This window comes from Paramisgurnus dabryanus, chromosome 20 (genome assembly GCF_030506205.2).
Source record: "Paramisgurnus dabryanus chromosome 20, PD_genome_1.1, whole genome shotgun sequence".
Classification (NCBI taxonomy): Eukaryota; Metazoa; Chordata; class Actinopteri; order Cypriniformes; family Cobitidae; genus Paramisgurnus; species Paramisgurnus dabryanus.
The window spans coordinates 17,081,689-17,106,363 of NC_133356.1; the positions used below are offsets into that span (position 1 = coordinate 17,081,689).

General features: G+C 35.6%; 4 protein-coding genes across 5 annotated transcripts in view; 2 read left to right on the top strand and 2 right to left on the bottom strand.

The window, feature by feature from the left end:
* Nucleotides 1-98: 98 nt before the first annotated feature.
* On the bottom strand, nt 99-981 carry neurog3 (neurogenin 3). Its single transcript, XM_073812922.1, has one exon. It carries the CDS (start codon nt 847-849, stop codon nt 178-180), a length of 672 nt encoding a protein of 223 aa, XP_073669023.1. The 5' UTR covers nt 850-981; the 3' UTR covers nt 99-177.
* Nucleotides 982-5,598: 4,617 nt separating this feature from the next.
* Nucleotides 5,599-16,966, top strand: sgpl1 (sphingosine-1-phosphate lyase 1). Of its 2 annotated transcripts, none has more exons than XM_065296714.2 (14): nt 5,599-5,767; nt 9,444-9,609; nt 10,599-10,666; nt 11,079-11,226; nt 11,501-11,580; nt 11,750-11,878; nt 12,138-12,226; nt 12,957-13,065; nt 13,171-13,269; nt 13,368-13,514; nt 14,775-15,013; nt 15,328-15,474; nt 15,567-15,687; nt 15,927-16,966. In XM_065296714.2, exons 1-14 carry the CDS (start codon nt 5,756-5,758, stop codon nt 16,089-16,091), a joined length of 1,719 nt encoding a protein of 572 aa, XP_065152786.1. In that variant the 5' UTR covers nt 5,599-5,755; the 3' UTR covers nt 16,092-16,966. The 2 variants fall into 2 exon arrangements, with proteins under 2 accessions (XP_065152786.1, XP_065152785.1); XM_065296713.2 differs by lacking the exon at nt 5,599-5,767 and adding an exon at nt 9,024-9,157.
* Nucleotides 16,967-18,243: 1,277 nt separating this feature from the next.
* pcbd1 (pterin-4 alpha-carbinolamine dehydratase/dimerization cofactor of hepatocyte nuclear factor 1 alpha) lies at nt 18,244-21,113 on the bottom strand. The gene is made up of 4 exons (XM_065296715.1): nt 20,990-21,113; nt 19,870-20,001; nt 19,674-19,754; nt 18,244-19,513 (listed from the first exon to the last, which is right to left on the bottom strand). Exons 1-4 carry the CDS (start codon nt 20,990-20,992, stop codon nt 19,421-19,423), a joined length of 309 nt encoding a protein of 102 aa, XP_065152787.1. The 5' UTR covers nt 20,993-21,113; the 3' UTR covers nt 18,244-19,420.
* A 756-nt stretch (nt 21,114-21,869) lies between these two features.
* Nucleotides 21,870-24,675, top strand: part of LOC135787022 (heparan-alpha-glucosaminide N-acetyltransferase) — a 35,334-nt gene continuing 32,528 nt past the window's right edge. Inside the window, exons 1-4 of the mRNA XM_065296716.2 lie at nt 21,870-21,906; nt 22,008-22,102; nt 22,339-22,454; nt 23,483-23,601. Of these exons, the coding sequence (XP_065152788.2) occupies nt 21,870-21,906; nt 22,008-22,102; nt 22,339-22,454; nt 23,483-23,601 (367 nt within the window). The remainder of the gene's footprint in view (nt 21,907-22,007; nt 22,103-22,338; nt 22,455-23,482; nt 23,602-24,675) is intronic.

Here is a 24,675-nt window from a genome sequence, read left to right on the forward strand (position 1 = left end):
AATTATTAATTTACGGAAATAAGTTGTAGGCCTAAAATAATCAGACCTTGATGTCATTATAAAATAACTGAATGCACATAAAAAAACATTTTTTTTTTTTTTTTTTTTTTGGAAGGCATAGATGCAACAATGCAAAAACCAAATCTGCTAAATTTGATGGATTAGGAAAAAATCTTGCTACTCGCATAAGCTTTCTCTGGCAAAACGAAAATTCAAGTTTTCTTGAAAATTGCTGTTAAATTCCTCAAGTAATAAATTTGTGTAGTTGCCTTGTGTTTCTTGCCAACTTGATGGTGAGATCGATGAGTGCCATTTGGACATGCAATCGTCTGGTGCGCTGTAACGCAAATCCAAACATCCACTTGGCACCACTTGGAGGTTCTCTTGAACGTGATGTGAAATATGTCGAACATGATCTGCAATTCTCAGCGTTTCTGACAATGCCCAGATATAATTATGAGCGAATCTTAAAGTCTCAATTTTTGTCAATTTCGCGTCTTCAGAAAAAGTTGGAAGGACGCTTCTCAGGGTATCCAGGGCGGAGTTCAGTTTATGCATACGATCCCTTTCTCTGTCGTTCGCCTTCATTCTGCGATTGCCACGTTGTTTGCTCGGTGATTTACCTGGCATCTTTTTTCTTTGGCTTTTCGTTCTTGTGTTCTCATTAACAAACACATATGAGCATTCTTCAGTCGTCAAGTCTACGTTAACCAGCTCAGATTCTCTGTTGTGTTTAATTTGTTGATCTTTAGTGATCATCAATCCTTGCACGAGATCTGATGTTGAACTCCAGTTAGAGTTAAATGTCCCATTTCTTCTTTCTAAAGCGCATGTAGATTTGGGGGTCATTCTGTACAAAAACACAACACATCCTATTTCAAGGCACTGCAAAACTTTACAAAAACAAGTCAAATTTTCCAGGAAAAAGCTTACCTCTTGCAGCCTGGCTCAGTGAAACCGAGGTTCCTTGAGGGCATTGGTCTCCAATAGTGAATGTCCTATCCAACAGTGAACAACCTGCAGTCTCTTATTCATTCCCTCCATATATAAATCATAGGGACAATAGAGGGTGATGCGCCCGTTCGTCATTTATGTCTCTTTATCCTATCTGCACTCTAGGATAAACAAATGGAGTCAAGTGGCCAATCAGAACTCTGGTTGCAGCAATGAACGAAAACAGACAGGTGACAAAAAAAGAAATAAAAATCACTTACGTTTTTTGTAAGACTAGTTGTCTGTTTATTTTTATACAAAGCAGACTAGTATAATTACTTTATACAATAAGAGAAAACGTGGTTTCAGTGGAGCCGTTATCTGGACACAAAGTCTTTACTTTGCGCAAAAAATACTACAAGTCACTGAGATTGATTTGCTTAATCATATGCGCAATATTTTCCAAACATCATCTCTTAAAAATGATAATAAGTCATTGAATCCTGACCAGGAATAGTCTTAGTGGAGCGCAGCACAGGATTTTGTGTTCTTGCGGTTCCCTTTCTTTGCGTCAATACCTTACATTTGTGATAGAATTATTAAACCTGCATAATTTACATAGTTTAAAAACGATTACAGGCATTTTATTAGCAATTTTAAATCCATTTCAACAAGACATTAGCATCAATTAAAGTTGAAAATATAAACAATATTTTGCTTAAATGTCGTTACCGTCGTGCGCCTTGCTATTTTAGTGTGCGTAAATTGTGCATCAGCGCACATAACCTAAAAAAAATAATGTTTAATTTGTAAAAATGTAAAATATCTCGTGTCTTTGGGCAGTAAAACACCCTGTCTTTGTTCCTAGCACATTGAGAACACAAAATATGATGCATCAAAAATTGTGCAAAGAAAGCAAAATGCGTGCGCACTGGTGTCTCCAAATGGAGTCGCCTATTAAGAACATCATGTGCGCATTATGGCCTTGATCACAGTTATAAACAAAAGACCTTTTCGACATAGTAAGATAGCATACGATTACACTTGGCACCAAGTCTTGATAAATTTTCATTTATTGGAGAGTCTAAAGCACTGTTATAGGCGAAAAATATTTACCATGGTCCCCAAGTGTCCACAAAAGCACTCGTCGCCAGTCTAACTAAATATGTATTTTGTAGGATATCTGATAACCATATGCTTTCAATAAAGTGGACAAATAAGCCAAGGAGATAGGGTATGTTGTCGTGCTGTTGTAAAGGCCTTTAAATAATCCAAAGTAAACCAAATCTTACCGCTTTACAAATATGGATCTGATGCCAGATCCATATTCGGATATCGCGGGACAGGTGTGAGTTTGGGATTGTCAGATTTGTCTCCCGATTTTTATCAGTGCCGAGTAATATCTTGCTTGTTATGCAAAGTATGGGCAAACACAGGCGACCTGCTGCTGTGGAAATCATAGATATCGCAAAGAACATGATTTAACAATAAATGCGACTTACTGCAAGAGCAGGTGATACCTGCCCCAGCTCTCTTGATTGATACTCCTTCAACTGCTGCACTTTACAAGCTGTTGTAATTATTTATTAAACGAAATCTATTTCTTATTATTTTAGCAAACAGAAGTACCAGGTGGGGCTTTATTTTCATCCCTAGCCTTTGTTTGAAGGACATCTGAAGAAGGCAATCAAGGACTAAAACTCGCTGACCAGCTTTTTGCCATCCATTTGTCCCGAACTGGCAGAAAAGCTATTTAATTCTTCTCTCTTGTTCAGACACGGAAAAGGCTGCACATAAAGAAGAAAAGGAAACTTCACAGTGAAGAAAAAAACAACAACTTAAAAACATTTAATTACAACCCGGATGCCATATGTACACCTCTTGTTAAAACTCGGACAATGTAAACTCTTTTGTGTGGTAAAACGTGCACCTTTGGAGACGTGTGCGCTTTTGGAACGGTGTGCGCATCGAGACCAGAAAGATCTTGAGTACACTTCTTGGAAGAAGTAATGCAGTTTTAATGTGCTGTTGAGGTCCCTTTTAGAGTCCACCCATTGTGCTAAACGGCATATGCTTGTTATGAACCGAATACACCAATTATAACTGAATAGCCAAGAGCTTCTTGCTACAACTCTATTTGGTTTGAGCAATCGGGGGTCACTCTCAATAATTAAGCTTTGGTGCTGTGAATGCGTCGGTTCAAGTCAGCTTTTCTCCACATATTCAATGGCGCACGTACGCTTCATTTGAGTTCATCTCACCATTGCTGTAATTTTAAATTAATATTAAATACAATGTTATAACTATAATAACTGTAACATTTATATAGAAATAAGTAAACAATGGTAAGAGTTAAGGTACTTTGCTATACTATAATTTCTATATGTTTTTTCCAAGAAATCAGCTGATAAATATTGTAGGCATAATTCATTTCACTTCCTTAGTTTAGTTATACTTAGATATCACCATGGTCCAAACACCGTATTTTTTATTATTATTATTTTTTTTTTTGCTTTTCAGTCAATAGGTTACAAAGATAAAAGAAATCATAAAAGAAACTTCAATGCTTTGTTAGTCTGAACTTAGACAAGAAACATGACATTCAAGTGTAACATGCATGGCATTATAAAGATGGTCTAATTTTAATTGAAGCATATAATATTATTTAGCTTTTATAATATCCTAATACAAAGAAATACCGATCAAAATTAAAAATCAAAGAAAATAAATACATAATTAGTCCTAAAATAGGTCAATAAACGCCAAAAAACAATAAATTCCAATTAAACGTAATACCTATAATGTAGTAGACTAAAAGTGAGAATAATGTATATTTTGACAGTACTGAAGCCACTAGGCTATCTCTCACCTGAACCCATTCAATAAGAGACAAAAGTTGAAATAGACTCATATAACAGATTGTAATCTAAACAGGATTATTCAATTAACTATGATATTTCAGAATACAAATACAGCACTAACATCAGCTGCGTCTCTATGTTTTAAAAGCTCATTGACTGCGCCACCATATGGCTGGGAAAAGTATTGCGCATTGCATGTTGCAATTTTCCGTGCGAACACCAGTTCAGGCTGCAAATTTATTCATCATATTAATACCCTGCGATTATTATTTTTTTCCATTACGTACTAAATATCCTTCGAATTAAATAGGTTTGTTTCTGTTGTCCATGTTTAAAAAGAAGAAAAGATTAAAAAATAGTTAAGGTTTAATCAGACATTGTGCATCATGTCAATTTTGATGGTTATGTCACAATTTTGTGGTTATGTCACAATTTCCTGTTTATTAAAACTTATAGGTCTGGTTTCACAGACAAGGCATAGCTAAACCCAGGACTAGGTATATAAACACACCTTAAAAAAATATGTTGGTGTGTATCTTAAAGACATTTAACATGACTTTTTTAAGAAGTCAAATAAGTATTTGGTGTCCCCAGACTATGTATGTAAAGTTCTAGCTCAAAATACCATATAGATCCTTTATTATAGCATTTAAAAATTGCCACTTTGTAAGTGTGAGCAAAAATGTGCCTATTTTTGGGTATGTCCTTTTAAATGCAAAAATAAATGGCAGTGCCATGGTTGGATAGTGCAGATTAAGGGGTGGTATTATCTTCTTCTGACATCACAAGAGGAGCCAAATTTCAATTACCAATTTTTTCACATGCTTGCAGAGAATGGTTTACCAAAACTAAGTTACTGGGTTGCTCTTTTTCACATTTTTCAGGTTGATAGAAGCACTGGGGACCCAATTTTAGCACTTAAACATGAAAAAGTCAGATTTTCATGATATGTCCCCTTTAAGACAAATCGAGCCTCTAGCCTCAAGCCTTGTCTGTGAAACAGGGGGTAAGGGGCGGTTTCCCGGACAGGGCTTAAGTTTAGTCCAAGACTGAAATGCTTGTTTGAGCTGCCTTAATTGAAAACAGCTTGCACATATATATCTTAAAATATATCAGTGCCATTGTTTTGTCTCAATATGTACATCATGTTTTTGTAAGATATCTTTGTAAAAAAAACTTACTTAAATGTCATAAAACAACCAAGTCTTAGTCATGGTTTAATCTAAACCCTTTCTGGTAACTACCCCTATATCATATTTAAAAAAATGAATTTTATTGGCCCCTAATAAGAGAGTCTAAAACTCTTTGGTAAGTATCATCCATTAGCATCATTACTTTAAATCGGTGTTTCTCACCCAGGCCCACAAGGGGGCCTCACTAAACTTCCAAGGGGACATCAAGACAAAGCGAACATATTAATAAGCTAAATCGACTAAAAATCAATATATATCTTAATGTTGGTTATTTTTGTAACATTCTGTATAGCAAATATTTTATTTTCTAGAAATGATTTATTGTTGTAGACAATAGTGGGACTTGAGAACCCCTGCTTTAAAACACGTATCTACCACGTATCTACCTTTCCCATTTGGAGAATTGGTACCGTACAAACCATACGTTACAACATAGTAGCCATTATTCTTTCCCTACAAAGTGCCCTTCAAAGACATCACAGTGTAGCTTGACGAATCACAGATCTTGATACTATGTGTGCCAGACTACTCGCTGTGACGAAGGCCAGTTTCCCGTATATACAGATCTGCACGCGTGAAAGCAAATCGCGTTCCCTTTCACTCACGCGGCACTTCCTGATACTGGGCTGAGCCTCAGATTGTTTTACGCAAGGGCACATTCGCCCTCAAAACAAGCCAAACAAAGATCTTTCAAAGTTTCTTCCATGTTTCTACCCGAGCAGTTGAAGAAGCGACGTTTTTAAACACAGCGTAACCCTGGCAAACAAAATGGACTATTGGGTGAGTAGGCAGGATGTCAATTTTAATCCAGCTCAAGACAGTATGTTAGTTATATCAGTAGGCTACGATGAGAGCGAATAGGTTGAAATAAAAGCTCGACATAAAGCATCTTGTCTGGCCACTTGTGTTTTGTACTATCGGAAGTGGACCTCGCATTATTGGCATTGTAGAGGAGTGACAGTGTTATAATGTAACAGATCTAGAGATGATACGTAGCGATGGTGACACTTGTTTTCACGGTCACTCTTGGTAATAAAAAGTTACAGCGAAACACTTGATTTTACAATAAGGCATGAATCAATGTATGTTGTGATTACATTTTGGATTTTAACCACAGATTTGATATTATCTTTAGTCAGATGAAAATCCATCTTGGCTGACGTCTTATGAATTGCTTGAAATGATTTTGGCTACATCGTTGCTTTGAGCGAAAGTGAATCAGCACAATTCAAAAAGAAACATATCATGTACAGTCTTTACTGATGGAGGATTGTTAAAGTAAATTGTTTTTGTCTCTTTAATCTTATGTAATCACTTTAATGTCTGTGTTCAACAACCAGGTGCAGAAAGGGAAATTTTATGTTGGGACATTTCATTGTGTGCATATTCATCAGAGGACTTCCTGTGACAGACTCACGCACAGAGGAAGTGCTATTCTTAATAGGCCAGTGTGTGCACTGAGGACAGACTGTTTTGACTGTGGTTAATCTGTTGATATTGGTTAGTTTAGCTTCAGTTTTATGCTCATGTCATGCACCAGGTTATTAAAGCAGTGTGATCATCAGGCTTTATAATGCAGTTTAAATTGTCAAAGTTATGTAAGGGCAAAATGTTTATTTTCTAAAAGTATTTATCATTGACATTAATCACCAAATTTATAACTAAAGTAGTTTAGTGGTGCTATGAAAGGTGGCCTGAACTTTCTGCGGTGTCTACTTTGGACGGCAGAACAAACTTAAGCTCTTTTGACGTAACAAAAGGCAAATAAAGGTGCCTGGCTTGGTACACTATATGAAAGCAAGTGCTTGGACATTAAGCACACTTTTTTTTATATACACATCTAGACGCTTTGTTTCATGTTATTTCACCACCATGTTTTTTTTCTTGTAACATGCAGACGTGCACAATCCATGGATCTATACGCTATTTGCCTTTTGCTCCATTTACTAGATAACATCGTATAATCTCTGTTTTATGACACATCAGGCATTGAATTGAGCTGACCGTAGGTCTGATTATGCAAGACTGATATGAGTGCTGTCTTTAAAGAACTTAATCCAGTCCTGAGTTTTCCCAGTTAGCACTTTTGTTATATTTGGAATGTGGTCCTGGTCAACTGAGTTTCAGTTGCTTGCTCACGTGACCTGTTTACCTGCTTCTCTGAATCCTCTTGGCAAACCCTGCTAAACCTGTCGGGGAGCATTAAAGGGATAGTTCACCCAAAAAGGAAAATTCTGTCATCATTTACTCACTTTCATGTTGTTACAAACCTGTAAAAATCGATTTGTTCTGATGAACATGAAGGAAGATAATTTGAGGAATGTTTGTAACGAATGTTTGTGAGCCCCATTCACTTCTATAGTATTCTTTTATTCTACTATAGAAGTAAATGGGGCTCATGATCGTTTTCATTACAAACACCCCCTAAAATATCTTCCTTCGAGTTTATCAGAACAAAGAAATTTATACAGGTTTGTAAAGGGGTTTGCAATATGACGATATTTGATCATGAAAGATTAAAATGTCTCCACAATCCACTTTTTCGGAAACGTTGTATTGTGATTCGTGCCTACATCGAGTACACCACAAGGCGCGCATTACATAAAGGCAAGGTAAGGGCCAGGTATACCTTTTTCCGCGTCCGCGGTCAGCTCGTGCATGCACGCGTCCGCAGATCTTTTAAAGTATACTCACCGCAGCCACGCGGGGATGACCGCTTTTGACACATACGCAATACAAATGATTTCATTTTATAGATGAAAATATGCTCATTTTCCAGCTCCCCTAGAGTTAAACACTTGTTTTTACCGTTTTGGAATCCATTTAGTCGATCTCCGTGTCTGACGCTACCACTTTTAGCATAGCTTAACACAATCTATTGAATCTGATTAGACCATTAGCATTGCGCTCAGAAATAACTAAAAAATAATAATAAATCTTTTAATAAAAAGTTGCGATTTTCTAGGCAGAAATGGCTAGGAACTAAACTCTCATTTTGGTGTAATAATCAAGGACTTTGCTGCTGTAACATGGATGCAGGAGGCGCAATGATATTGAATTGTATAAAATTATATTGAAATGATATGAAAATTAAAAACGTTGAATTTTTTGTTGGTTTAGTACTTGATGTAACTACAGAAGAGTTAAGTTTTAAATATGAAAAATATTGAAACACTTTGGTTATTTTTGAGCGCGATGCTAATGGTCTAATCAGATTCAATGGATTGTGCTAAGCTATGCTAAAAGTGGTAGCGCCAGACTCTGAGATCAGCTGAATGGATTCCAAAATGGTAAAAATCAAATGTTTAACTCTGGAAAATGAGCATATATATATTTTTTTAAACGGAGTGTCCCTTTAAGGCTCGGTAATGGCAAAAGAGTCTTTATAAAAACCAAAACCATGATAAAACCGTGAAACCTATAAATGATAACAGAATTCTCATTTTTGGGTGAATAAATTTTCTCTTAGTAGTCTTAGGTTAATTGTTGCATTAAAATTGTTTCTAAGCATAATGGTAGAGTCGGCTCGTATTTACATTTTAAACAAAATGTAAAGCTTGTTTTTATATAAGCTGATATTTTGTCTAATTGTGAATGTTTTTGAAAATTGTAGTTTTTAAGGAATTCATTGTTGCACTTATCTGCATCTGTCATTGCAGCAATTGAAAAGATAACTGTGAGATAAAATGCACATTACTGTATGAAGAGGGTCAGCTAATAAGACTTTGTTCAGTCGACCTTCAGCTTTTCTGTATGCTGTTATGGCAATGGTATTGGGACACAATCTGAACCGTTATCAAGCAAAACCACGTTGTGCTGTAAAATATTGAGTTGTAAAACATGTCCATCAGCAAATATTGTTTTACTAACCGTATAAACATCATCAATAAATAATTATTGATAAATGTAGACTTCTCTGTATAATATACTGGAAGTATTATTGCCTCAACCTCCTACAGTATGTAGCCCATTTTAAGTCTGATGTTTTCTTTTGGTTTTGTATAACACGAGATTTTGTAATGAAGGAAAGGCGTGGCCAGAGGGAATATTATTTCATAGGGTGAAAGTGTTATCTGTTAGGCTCACCTAGTTACTTGTGGCACATAAGTTTTTGTCACAGTACACTTGAGTATCATTATTACTCCTGAAACAATGGCTCAATCTGCTATAGTGAGTATTTACTGCATTTGGCATGTTTTATTTTTATGTTATGTTATGTAAAAGCTGAGGTTTTATAAAAAGTCATTTTGAGATGTCTTAGTTATTTGTAAGTACCAGTAAGTTGTCTTTTGTTGGTCTTTAGTTTTCTCAAGATTTATTTTACTGATTACTAAAACCACTGACTTGGGTTACATTTATTTCAAAAATCTTACGGTGAACCAAATAAAGATTTCAGACAGTCCATGTCAGCCTGAACGCCTCAGTTGACTGTAGCATTAATACTTTTCTCATGCAGAGTGCCTTGGAGGTGTATAAGGAGATGCTACTGCTGTACGCAGAAGAGGCTCGGCAGTATGTGAACTCTCAGTGCTCTGCTCTTGAACCATGGCAGATCATCGTAATCACATTGCTGTCCACGCTCGGTTTACTGTGGTTAAAGGGCTTCCTTTTCCAGCAGGAGAGTAAGTCGAATTCACTATGTCACACTCTGTTTTTTAACTGCACAATGTGAGTAAATATCTGATGAGGAAAGTCTTAGGCCACCACCACCAGACTTGTTATTTTATTAAGATACAAGCAGAAAATACAGGAAATATGTACAGAAATATAAAAAATTAATTTTCAGGACTAAATGTCTTTTTTAGGGATCGTCTGTGTTTAGTGTGACCTCTCTTGGCACTAAACACTTCTTGAGAATTCTTGAGCAGAATGAAATAAAAAGATTAATTTCTTTAAAATTAGATATTAGGATTTAAGTTTATTGAGGTTTAAGAGATCCTGCAGTTTCCTGTTTTTGCTCAAGTGGAAGGGGAGTTTACCCTAAAAACTTGACACATCAGTTTACATTTTTATACTCTCTTTAATACTATACACACATTTCCTGAATGTATTCTATTAAAGAGACTGAGAAACAATAATATATGATCACTATAACATTGCAAAAACAACTAATCTAATTCTGGCACCGTGGCCTAAGACTTTTGCACAGTACTGTATATTTATAATGAAGGTGTCTTTCTACCAGCAAATATAGAAAAACCTTGAAAAATGTCCAATTTCACTGTGAATTGAAACAACAGTGTGGGACTGGGACATATCATGTTGCAAGCTAATGTAACTAAATAAAGACTGTGATAGCGTCAATCTATTCATCGGCCAGGAAGTCTTAAAACAAAGTCACAAAATGTGAAGGCCACTGTAACAATAACAAAGTCTGTGGGACTTTCTAAACTTTATAAACTATCGTTGACACAACATTTTATGTTGTGTTTCCAAAACAATGCATGCATTCACCAAAGTTTAATTTTGCATTGATGGTTTCAATTTCTTGTATGTCTTTAGTCTCTTCTCTTCACTGAAATGGGACTGGAATTGAGAAAAACAGATCTCTTTGAGGAAACATGTTATGTGTGTTTTAACCACAATTTGCTCCTCGTTTCATGTTTTCTAGGTCTGACGTCAAGAGCAAAGAAGCAGTTCTTTAAAATCATCAGAAAAATCCCTTTTATAGGAGCATCTGTAAGCATCTAGCGGTTTACTAGTTCCCTATCTGTTCAGTCATCTGTTTCTGACTCACTAGCTGGTGATAGAATCACAACAGATGAGTGACTTTTGATGCAATTTTACATAATTACCTTGTGATAATGCCAAAGTTTATCCTCAGTCATAAACCTGAATACAAACCATTTTAAATTCAGTCTGGACTTTTGGGTAGGGATCCAATCAGATTAGCATTACAAATTGTATTTATCAAATTGCATTTATCCTGAACATCCTATTGTCCATTGGTAATCATAAGAAGCTATTGGTTAATAAGGCTACATTATATGAATAATATTAATATTATTTTTGTCTTTTTTCCAGATTTTTTGTGTGTGTTTTCAGTTTGTTATTGTAAAGTTTATACAGTAAATATTTTTTTCTCCATCAGATTCAAAGTCAGCTCAACAAAGCATTGGATGACATGTCATTAAGTCTTTGCACACTGAAGGAAGGCATGGGCTACACCAAACTGCTCCCAGCACAAGGCCTCACCCATAAACAGCTCCTTGACAAGATCAAAGAATATGAGACATTGGGTGAGTCACCTCAGTCTTGTCCCAACTACAAACTCCTGTAATGACAAAAGAGCTCAAGGATAAATCACACACCTTACACAATCCTTCAAATATCAGCCAGGTGTTCTCTCAGGCAGATGTTGCCCTTAGCTGTGGGTGCAGTCATTTGCAAGCAATTTTATTTACCTAGATAAAATGCCAGGGGGTTTAAATTTAAAGATGGTGTCTCACGGTTTTTTCTGTCTAGGCAGATCTGACCTCATCAATCTTCTTTTTCATTAACCTTCAATTCCAGGTGAGGTAGACTGGGGGAAAGGAAAGGTGTCAGGTGCGGTCTACTGGGGAGATGAGAAGCTCACAGATCTTCTGGTGAAGGTATATCGAAGCATCTTGTTACTGCATGCCCTACCAATGATTCAGATTTTTTTTACTTTGTTTTTGAATCAAAGCCCCATTTAGAAAAGAAATTGTGAACATTTTTACTATCAGGGCAGGTTTTTTAGAAAAAAACAGGAAATGCAAATAACATTTCTCTGATTTGCAGGTCTATGGTGAATTTGCCTGGACCAATCCACTCCACCCAGATATATTCCCTGGGGTTAGGAAAATGGAGGCGGAGGTGGTGCGGATGACATGTGCCCTCTTTAACGGAGGACCAGACTCATGTGGCACAGTCAGTCTCACTGTTCTCGTTTTTAGGATTAATAGTGTTTAAAAAAGGGTTCTAAGAGTGTATCAAATGTCAATTTGAAGAATAATTGAATGAGATGTATAACATTTTTACATGCAGTTGTTTGTATGAGTTTACTAAATAGCCAAATGTAAAAAATGTTCACCAACAGAAATGATGTACACTATGACCAAGATTCATAGTCCACTTGTCAGATGGCTTGTTTATTTAAACTAAACTATATGTTTTATGTCATGGAAAGGTTACTTCGGGTGGAACCGAAAGCATCCTCATGGCATGCAAGGCATACAGAGACATGGCCCATGAACGCGGGATCAAGCACCCAGAAATGTATGTACTGTCTCAAAGCATTCACCTTTGTAGACATTTTCTTTTTGCTTAACAAAAAGCTTTCTCAAAGTTTCATTTCTTTGTTTAATATAATCAAGTTTGTCATTGGACTATTATTTTGATTAAAAGTTTTGAAAGTTGAAAGTTTTTTACACACTGTCGTCACCACATAAAGCAACGGGTGTGTCGTCTTTGTTTGCTTCTGTCCTGGTAACTTGTGAGTGACACCTTAAGTTTTGAAGAAGCGCTAACATGTGCTGCAACTGAAATGCTTCCCAGACCACCTCTTAACATAAAAGAAAAATATTTCTGAGGCATTTACACTTGCTCTTTTGACGATTGGATAGCTATCAGATAAGAGAAATACAATTAAGTGAACAGGTGTAAAAAGGCTCTTTTGACTCATCTTTATGCTAGTGCACTAAAAGTTCACAGAGTTTTATCTTTGCAGAAAGATTTACGCAGTTGGTGGACGCTTTTATTTAAAACAGCTTGAAGTTCATTCAAATTATCTATTTTATCAGTATCTGTGTTCCCTAGGAATTAAACCCATGATATATGCGCTACTAACGCAATGTCCTACTAGTTGAGTTGTAGGAACAGTTGTGCACCCACATTTAATGTTCACTTAAATCCACTTTTGGAAAATGTGGAAAACCATAATGCATCACACAGATTCCCATCTAATACCACCTGCAACTGATAAATAGTGTTTTTATCTACGTTGTAGTATTGCACCGGTGAGTGTCCATGCTGCATTTGACAAAGCTGCACATTACTTCGGGATGAAGCTTATTCACGTACCTCTGGACGAGAAGACCATGAAAGTTGATGTGAAGGTACTGCTGTCTTGTCTTTTCCCATATTAAACAGAAAGTTTTAAACTGTTTGAATGTTCAACATGTTGACATCTATCAAATTTTCCCTTTTCGTTTGTTTCAAAGGCCATGAAGAGGGCTATCTCCAAAAACACTGCAATGCTGGTGTGTTCAGCTCCCCAGTTCCCTCATGGAATTGTAGATCCTGTAGAAGAAGTGGCGAAGGTGAGATTTGCTTATTCAGTTGGGCATGTAAAGCATGTAATGCTTTTACCTTGTGTAAATGAATCTTTAATGTATCTCTGTATTTATATTGATTTTAGCTGGCAGTAAAATACAACATCCCATTTCACGTGGATGCTTGCTTGGGTGGGTTCCTAATAGTATTTATGAAGAAGGCTGGTTTCAAACTTGATCCTTTTGATTTCCGGGTCAAAGGTGTGACCAGTATCTCAGCTGATACACACAAGGTGAGAACTTAAAGGTGACATAGAATGATTGAACGGAGTATTTATCCTTGTTCTGTGATGTGACATGTAGACAACTATTTTTTTGTTTGGGTCTGTAATGCCTTAGAAGCTTCCTAAAAACCTCTCTCAGATAGCTCTATTAAGGTGGGGGATTTTAAACAAGTGGTTTTGCACCTATTTGGCTCCCCCTACAGGCTTAACTTGCAATCTCATTACTGATTGGCTGACTTTGCTGCCACTAAAAAAATGTAGCCAATTATTTTAAAGTGGAGGGGCAGTGAGATGCCTGTGATGTCATAAGCATCAGTTTTTCAGATTGGGCTGTTTTCTGCCTGACATTTCTAAAAGAGAAATTACTATTAGACAGATGTTTAGCATGTTTAGCACTTTTTGTATGTTTGTGAATGTGGGTAAACTACCATTATTCAACAAAGACAAGGTAAAAATGTTTTTTCCTTCTCTGTCCCCTTTAATAATTATTTAGCAAATGTAATACTTCTCAAATTTCTTGAAAACCAAAAGAATGCTTTTTTTGTTTTAATTTATTTTTATTTGGGTTGTTTCAATTCACTACCATTTCGGGTTGTTTGTGGACAAAAAAGACTCCATGTACAAGCCAGAAATTAAGCTCTCTTTTTTGCACAAGCCTAAAAAAGGGTTAAAGGTGCCACATGGTTATCAACAGTAAAAATGAAAAATTTTACCTCTTATCATGGCTTCACAATCAAAAAATGTTGTTAGAATGGAAGTCAATGGGGCAAAAAAGCCACGACTATTAGGGAGAAAAAAATAAAAACTGATGCTGCACAAAAACTAAAGATGCATCAAAGCCAATGTTTTTATTAATCTTTGACAAGCCCAAGATTGTGAAAAAGGTAAAAAAACACAAAAAGGGGTGACATTTTCATCAAATCAGTGACACCACATATGAACTTGGCAATTAAAGAGTTAAAATTATGGAAATTTTGTAAGCATTTGGAAGTTTTGATCAGTACTAAGGGGGATAAACAGATTTATAAAAAAAATTGGAAAAAATATTAATCTTATACATTTTTACAGCCGTTTAATTTAGTGGCCTTTTTGTACACAAACAACCCGAAGGGGTAGTAAAATTGCCCACAGTATATTGTTGAGTCTTCTCAAAATATGTGTCAATATAAGATGTGTCACCAAAAAAAAAGGGTTAAACAATCTAGACCTTACTGCAGTGGTATGTTGATGTACAGTTTCTTTAAAAAAATTGTTTCTGTTTCCATCCAGTATGGATATGCCCCGAAAGGCTCTTCTGTGATTCTGTACAGTGACAAGAAATATCGCCACTACCAGTATTTTGTAGCACCCGATTGGCAGGGAGGAATTTACGCATCTCCTTCAATGGCTGGCTCACGCCCAGGAGGCATCATAGCCGCTTGTTGGGCTACCATGATGCACATGGGTGAGAAAGGATACGTGGAGGCTACCAAGAAAGTTGTTGAAACAGCCCGAAAAATCAAAGCAGGGTCAGTAATAATGTCATCTGTAATGTAACGTGTGATTGTTACATTTTATGCATTTGGCAGACGCTTTAATCCACAATGATTTACAGTGCATTACAAGGTATACATTTTATCAGTATATGTGATCTCAGATGTGATCATCACACCAATGACTTTTTGCTCAGCTAATGCTAGCTCTTCCAACTAAGCTACAGTACACTAAATTGCTTTGCTTTTAAATGTATGAAAAGAATTTACACAATAGCATACAAATGGATAGGGGGTTTGTGTGAATCTGCTTAAAGAACATTTGTCTAAAAAGGTTGTTCTCCCCACAGCATTCGTAAAATAGAGGGGGTGTTTGTGTTTGGGGATCCAGAAGTGTCTGTGGTGGCACTGGGCTCCGATATCTTTGATATTTTCCGCTTATCTAATGCATTGACCTCAAAGGGCTGGAATCTCAACACTCTGCAGTTCCCATCTAGGTAAAATTACAATATATATATCATGTCCAGTAAAATGGTAAAGTCAATGGCAGTGGTAAATGTATTTTTAACTTTTTTGTTTACTTTCTTAGCATACATATTTGTGTTACAATGCTACATACACAGTCTGGTGTAGCGGAGCAGTTCATCGATGATGTAAAGAAAGAAGTAGCTATTATAATGAAAAATCCACAAGAGAAGACCACAGGAATGGTGAGTTTCCTCTTTATAAGTCATATCATGTATTTAGTGACACTTATAAGTTTGGTTTTGACATAAAATTGTGTTGTTTCTAAATAAATGTCCTTTAAATGATCACAAATTTGTCACATTACATATTGCTTATTATTTGAATAAATAATGAGTGAAATCCACTCTTGGCACAACAATCTAGTCTAGTTTTTCATTCATTATCTGACCTAATAAAACAACCTTTTTATTTCATGTTTTAGGGAGCCATCTATGGTATGGCCCAGTCCATCCCTGACCGGTCGATGGTGACTGAAGTCTCACAAGGCTTTTTGGACTGCCTCTATAGCACTGAAGTGCCCAAGATACAAAACAAGCACCACAAAAACCATAAGAACCACATGAATGGCAACTCTAAAGTGCACTGAGATTGACTGTCAGGGTCTCCACCCTTAGCTGGCTCAAGGGATGCTCACCGCAATCATTTAATCTTTCACTTTTTTATTCAGTCTTCTATTTACAACTAACTGGTATAAGCCATAGTCACGTGATATTTTGGGATTTGTGACTGAGGGCCGACAGTGTCTTGTCTGCAGCACTAAAAATTAGAGATGGTTGCACAGTTATCTGTGTTTGGGTCCGAGAAGGTTTTGGGTCTAATTTTTGTGACCACCGAGTGCAGCTTTACAATTAATTTCTGAATTCGCTCAGTTTTATCACATGTACTTGATGACACTCCCAACGTCCATTTTAAAGCATTTTCTGCTCTATAAAATTTAAGATAGTGGTGCATGTTCAAATCTGAAACATAACTATATTAACACTTATTGCAGATCAGGATTAAATCCAGACAGTTATCAACGGGGACCTTAATAAAAGCATAACAGACCATTTTAGGATGGTGGTACTGCTCAGGGAAACCTGTATTGCAAATATTTAACTTTAATTTATTTCTTTTTTTTATTCCCCACACTGTAAAAAAAATCCTTGATGCACTTACATTTTTAAGTTGAAACCACTTTAATTAATAAGTAATTTCTTAACTAGTGAGGTTTAAATAAAAAAAAATAAGTTGAATGGTATTAAGTTATTACAACTTTTTTTTATAATTTACAACAATTTCTAACTAGTCAAAAAAGTTGATATGACTTATAAAATCAAGTTGTTTAAAATTAAACATTTAAGTGCAACAAGACATTTTTACAGTGCATTTAAATGTAAAATCTAAGTCTCAAACAGCCATCTTACATTAAAAACAATATTACTCATTTTAATATATATATATATATATATATATATATATATATATTAAAATATATATATATTAAAATATATATATATAAAAAAATATATATATATATATATATATATATATATATATTAAAATATATATATATTAAAATATATATATATTAAAATATATATATATATTAAAATATACATGTGTATATATATATACATGTGGCAAATGATATCAGGGCACAACAAATCCATCAACCATTTGCCTCAGGGTGTATAGTCTTACTGTACTTTCTGGTTTAACCCGTAACAAATTTTTGTCACAAGACTGAGTTTTTAAACAATTACCTTTCACCTATCTACCTCAGGTATAGTTCAAACAATTGAATAATTTCATAATTGATTGCTTCCCCGATTTCTTTATCTCAGTCTTGAGAATTTTTTTCTTGAGCTTGTTTTTTTTTTTTTTGATCATCATTCAGTGCCATTCTCCAGGTGACTGATAATGGTAGTCAAAGGTCCTCCTTTCCATGATTCACCAGTTTCATTTAATGTTCGTGTATTGTATTTGTATTTGCTTGGGAAATTAGTTCCAGTTTAGATCAAGTGAATGATAGCTCTGGAACAGCGAAAAGGGAAAATAATTTATGCATGAAGGTAGAGTCGGTGATATAAGCAAGCGATGACATGGTACCATGTAAACATCACACAAGGTCTTGTCAGTAATGTAATCCCTGTAGCACTCATAATATTTGTGACCACTGTGTGTGTTTTTATATTTTAAATCACTAATATAATGTCTATTATTTCAATGGTTTTTTGCAGTTGAGTGTTTAATTTTTATTCAAGATACGTTTTTAACATCTTTTGAACGCTTTAGTGGAGTAGGGTGGTTTTCTTCAATATAATACCACTGTACAGTGTAGTTTCAGAAACAGTACCATGCCTTAGACTAAGACATAGATGTGGATAGTTGTCCTCAGACAGTAAGTAATTTCATGCAATAATTACTGTAACTACTGAATCTAAGGCACCTTGATCTCCTGAATTTTAAAGCAAAGCATTGCATGACATCTATGATTATGGTTGTATAAAGCACAAAACTAACAGCATTCACCTAAATGCCTTTCACAGACAGTCATGGTGTGTGCTATTAGGATAACACAGTAGCTACAACAGCCTCAGGGACTTGGCCTTTACCACATCATGCAATCCATTTCAATATTCAATTTGTCTTGTGATGTTTTTGTTGTTGTTCCTATGTAAATCAATAAAGGTTTGCTCAAAAATCAGAGAAATTTTGGTCATATGGTTGGTTTCACAGAATAAAACACTTCACTATTGAGTTTTATATATTTTATTGTGAGGTATCACATTTCGAATGCATTTAGGGATTTTCAGAAAAGAGGTTAAGGCAATTTCTGTATACCAATATTTCATTTCTAGAATAATGGAAACAGAAAATATTTTGTTGTGCCATAGGCTTATTGTATAGTAATTACTAGGCAAGTGATAGGTTGGATCATACAGAAATCTTGGCAAATAGTTTACATTATAATTCATTTTTGAGACCCTGAGCCTTCCATATTATCTGTCTGTAAGGGCTAATAGCTCTCTGTCATTTTCCAAAGTAACAAAATAAAGGCACCATACAAAGGAACTCAGATGCAAAAGCCGCTAAACGCCACCTCCATCAAAAACGAGATAATGATATTAACCAAAATCTCTCGGCATGTATAAAATGTTCATTAAATACTTTCACTTCAAATCCACTTAATCCCGGCCTCAAGATATTCAGAAATACCGGTTTGTTGCCAGCATCTTTTTAGCGGCATCTAGCAGTGAAATTGCGAATTGCAACCAACCTCAATTACGAAATGCAAAGACAACCTACGAAGCTGCCACTGGACAAACATGCCGTCATCTGACACAACATATGGACGAAAAGCGCTCCGTAGAACAGTTTGTACGTTTAGGGCTAATGTAGAAACACAACGGTAACTTCCATGTAAGGGGACCTGCGTTGTATGTATATAAAAACGGCTCATTCTAATGTAATGTACAGTTCATTAGGTCTGTATATATCACTGATAATGTAGTTTTGTATGATATTGCATTTCTGTCAAGAGATCCTTCTAAAAGTCCCACATTGCACCTTTAAGAGTCTAATAAAAATGCAAATTTGCAAGAAGACGTCAGATGCATTTTAGAGGGGTTTTCATCTGAGCTATAAGACTATAAACCTTACAAACACAGTCAAATAAAAGTGCTTCACCGATCTCATTAGTGTACAACTACAGTCTGCAATATGTTTAAATACTGTTTATTTGGAATGATTTAAAAGGTCTGCTCCATTAATACTTATAAGGTAAGGATCAAATGTAACACGCTAGCTTCTAGTGCGTGACTACAAACAGTTAAAACTGTTATGATGGTGTCTGTCCACAATAAATGATTTCATGTTTTTGGTCCATTTGTACAGTCTGAAAAGAGGATAACTGAGAGGTATAATAATTACTCATAGGACCGAGACCTGATCTATAAAGGTAGCAAGGCTGATGTCACGTTGGGAAAGTCCTCCACACTCATGAGTGCTGAGGGTGATCTGGACCTATCAGAGAGAAGACAGGACCATCAGTAAACAATGTGAAATCAAACTGACTGAGTTTACATTTTTTATATACATTCCTGGTGCATCATTCCTCACTCATTGTTATTGAATATTTGTGCATGTTATTCCAAATGAAAACTAAACCTTATTATGTATTTACCTTGTTATACACATTAAACCATTCAGGGTGATGATCCATTTTCTCAGCCTGAAGTGCTACTCTAGACATGAACCCAAAAGCCTAAAGGGAATATAGCGTTTTATACTTGGGATGACATGACAGTTTGACATCTAACAAAACAGTGTGTAGTCTATAAGATTTCAGTATCATCTAGCAATTTAAACAATGTCATTACCTGGTTGAAGTCTTTAAAGATGAACTCCTTGTAAATGGCATCCCTCCCCACCACCTCCACCCACTGTGCATTCCTGAGTATGGGCAGGAGGTGCTCTCTCTCCTCCAGGGTAAGACTCTGAATCTTTCCAGCCTATTTTAAAACAGTTTCATTGTTTACAACAATACCCCCACCAACAAAATATAACTAAACACACAAATTGTATGCATGTTTAATACTGCTGCCATTGTTTCTTACCAGCAAAGACAATATTTGTACAGTTTTACAAGCTCCCACACTGTTAAGCAAGCATTCTCGATGGGATGTGCAGAAATAAGCACTGTGATTGGCTGTTGCCAACCCCATATGGAAACAATGATGACTTGCACTTTTAAATTTTAAGAGCTTACAACATATTACTGTTGTAGCAGAAGTAATGAAATTCCACAGCAACTTAACCCTTCCCCTTTAACCCTACACTAAAGATCACGAGGTGAAATCTGCTGTCACGGATTTAAAAAAACTTGTATTCCTCCATACTCAGTGACACAAAATATGTGCTAAATCTTTGTAACTGTTAATTTGGAGTTTAACGTCTTGTGCAACTTTAACTAAATTTGAATTTATTGAATGTGTGTCAACAACTTCTTTGTACTATCCACAAAATATTGAATTTGACTAAACCAACAGTGCTGCGCCTGTGCAAACAGATGTCATTATGATAAAACTGACTGACATCAACAGGTCACTTAGCAACAGCCTAATCTGCGGAAGTAATGCAGCTGCACGAACAGATCAAAGACAAAAAGTATAAATAAAATCTTAAAATCAGCGTTTAATGTATCTGTTAAATAGTAAGAGGTAAATTTGAAAATATAAACACTAAACGTTTTAGCGCATAACATAGAATCTGCACAAATCACATACTCGATGGTGTCCAATAAGCTGTAAATTCACGTGCATGAATCATGTCATACGCACATGCACAAAAATAACTATGTTCATGAAATATCACGATTACTGCTCTTCACAATACATCTAAAGAAAATGCAATGTATTTCTACTTATTTATTAATTGTGAGTTTTACAGTATTAAAGTGTTTGATAACCCATTACGAAACGTAAGATATATGGTTCTTACCATGTTGTAGGTGTTGTGCGTGCAGCGCTTTCCTGCTGTCGGTTGGGTTCAATCCCGACTCCCCACTTAGCAGCTGGATATTCAACCTGTGGCTATTGACAAATCCTACTATGCTAAGGGTATACCTTATGAATATTAATTAAGTTGAATGATTGGCGGGAACTGAAAGGTTACGACGCAACGTCAGCGTCAACTAATTAATATTCATGATATAAACCCAACTTCAATGGATGGCTGCCCTGAATAAAGCCTGAGAAATAATACGCATAGTCAACAGAAATAGTCTGTTGGTTTTTTTTTTTTGCAAAGGCATACAAAATATTTTATTTTAATAGAACCTGCTAAATATCTGGACTTTGCAAATTGTTAATTCACAAAAAGAAAATTGGATTTAAAACTGTTTATTTCTAATAAGTCATACAGCGGTATGGAACAAGAAAGAGAAATTATCCTTATTAAGGGAAAAGTTGTAACATTCAAAACATGAATAGAGCACTGTTGCTTTAAGATTCTTTGAAGATTCTGATTTTGATTTTTATAAACGTGTGGATTATTATTATTATTATTTTAATATATAAAATCTTCACGTTTGCATGGCATGCAAGTTATACATTGTATCTGTGTTACATCTTTTTTCTTTTTGCTTATATAGACAACCGATCTGTGAACAATCATTTGTGCTGGCTTCTGGGAAATAATAAAACTGTCAAACAATAAACTGTCCAGCATATCTCAGAGATCACTGTAATTACATGTGCAGTGATCTTTGAGCTCTCTTAACTTTCATTTGTATATGAAAAATGACAGTAATAGTAGAACAGAAGATCTGGATTTAACAATGAAGAAAATCAATGTACTGCATGTATTTCTTTTTACATCAATGTCAGCAGGACTGTGTGAGAGACTTCATGATGAAGGTAATTCGCAGGCTGTTATTCAAGTGGTTTCAAATAAGTAAAAATAGTCTTAACAGAGTATTGTTAGGGTAACATGCTTCACTTTCTACTTTGTTTTTCAGCTTACAAGCTTAAAATGGATGAAGCGTTGCTAAGATTTCATAATGAACTACCATACAACATTAGTGTTCTCTACACATCAGATTACTGTTATAAGGTATTCTTAAATTGTATTATGTGTTTGTAAAGTGGGTGCCACAACCACAACATTGCCATTGCTGGACAATACAGATACATTTGTTATTACTTTCGTAGTATGAGGGCTGAACTTAACAGTACACAAATCAAGCCCAAGTTTTGTATGTATAAAACTTTATGTAATTCAACTTGTACAAATCTGTATTGCCTACATGAACGTGTTTATATTTAATTAATGTCTATTTTTATCTGCAGTGTCTTTATCAGCCACTTGCCACTGTTGGGGATAGACAGCAAAATGTTTCTGTCGTGGTACAAACTTCATTCAGATTGACATTAAAAATCATTGATATAAACAGCACTTTGTGCAGGTAAGACTCAAAAGTAAATATATTATTTGGTGTCATTTAAAATTCATAGAAAAGAAAAAAAGTCTGGTTTTAGCTCTAAGCAGACCTTTTTATAAAAGCTTTTGCATTTTTAAAAACATGCTGCAGAAGGACAGTATATGGACTAGATATATGGCCATAATAGGACGTGATTGCTTTTGCACTTAGACTATTTATGGCCGTCTGTGTTTAAGTGTGACCTGGCTTTAGTGCTGCCCTTTTGAGAATAATTCACTGCGCATTGATCGCACTACATTTTGGGGTTAACAAGCTGACAGTAAAATAATGATGGAAAAGACTATAAGGACATCAAAGCTGGTGCATTTACAAACACCAGCTGGGATGTAAAAAGAAAGCAAACAATTGTGGCTTTAAACAATCATCAAAGTTAAGGAATTCCATTCAGAAACATTTTTTAATGGGGTGGGGTATTTTATTCAATACATTAAGTCAATGTATCCTATCCACTATACACCCTGTCTGTAAGTCTAGTCCTTTAAAATCAATAGCGAGGTCCTTTTCCAGACTGATTCATTATCGATTTGGCTTCTCGCCTGAAGAACGTTCCGGCCTGTGTTTTTCCAGGCCTACAAAATAATGCTGATATTGCATAATTTGGGGATAAATTGTATAGGTTTATAAGTCGCACTTCTTACTATTGACCTCTAGATGGCCCCATTTAGCCTTCTGCATGCTTTGTTTTTCAGCTACTGCATATTCAGAGTTAGAAAGAGGCTTTTTACATGCAATACAGGTAGCTATGTGTGGTTACAGTTATGCATAGTTATTGGTTATAAACTACATGCCTATAGCTAGCATTACTTATCAAATATAAATATAAAAAAATAGGTATTTGCAGGTAAATATTCATATAGAATGCTGTGAGGTGGTGGTTATGTGCAATAGAAAATATTAAACAAAGTATAAAAAAGGAAATAATTATCACTCTGACTATAAGGATGTATTGGATCGCTTTATTACATGTTGATGACATTATTTTTCATCCCTAGTCTGAGTCAGACATTTGAGGAAGCTGGCCATTATTCTCTCAGGATGAGGCCGTCTGGCTTGTTAAATGATGTAACCTGTTCTTTCTCCGTGGACAAGAGTCCGAACAATGCCTACCTGCGTAAGTACAGCTCAAGCGTAATTAAAAAGAATTTATTATAGCTCGCAAATCAGTCACCAGAATGCCTTGTTTTCCATAGTTCTACGCGAATGTATCTCTCCCTTGTCCCAGGAGTCAGATACATGCTGTATTGAAAACAAGCTCAAAGTAAAGCTTTTCTGCTATGTTTGTTTTGGAAGATGCCCCGGGAGGGGAGCGTTGTGGGAAATACATTAGAGGAGCGCAAAGGATTAAAGCATAATGGGGTGTTGAAAGCACCACGCTCCATAATGTGCAGTCTACTTTGCAATAGTGCAGATTATGTTGTAGATCAGACCTTTAAGGGCAAGTAGCTATTATCTATCAGATATATGGCCAGTGTGACTAAACTCTCAGCTATATGATGAGGTTCCATTAGCTGGACTGACTGGTGATTACAGTCCAGCTCCAAAAGGCTCTCACAAGTGATGGTCCTACTGTATAGCGATCCGTAGATCAAGAACTGATGAGAAGAAAAACTGGGTGTTTTTTATTGAATTGCGCTGCCAGAGTGACCAAATTAGTGAAAGTGTATGTCCAAGACTGCTATTTTAAGCTTTGGTCTAGAATATATAAATCCTCACTTGATTGTGTGATATAATAAAGACAAGTAGTACATTTTAAAAGAAATATATAGAAAATGTATTATAGCAAGTTGTCACTTTGTAGGTGTATGCAAAAATGTGCTGGTGTTTTGGGTGTGTCTTTTAAATGCAAATTAGCTGATCTATGTACCAAATGGCAGTGCCGTGGATGGTGCAGATTAAGGGGCAGTATTATCCCCTTCTGACATCACCAGGGGAGCCGAATTTCAATGACCTATTTTTTACATGCTTGTAGAGATTGGTTTACCAAAACTAAGTTAATGGGTTGATCTTATTCACATTTTCTAGACCCAATTATAGCACTTAAACATGGAAAAGGTCAAATTTTTATGGTATGTCCCCTTTAAACCTTTTTTGGTTCTTTATGGAGCCATACAGGAAAAATGGTTCTTCTATGGCACCATTTTAGTGTAGATTTCTCTCTACCTTTTCAGCCTCTTAAGTACATTTG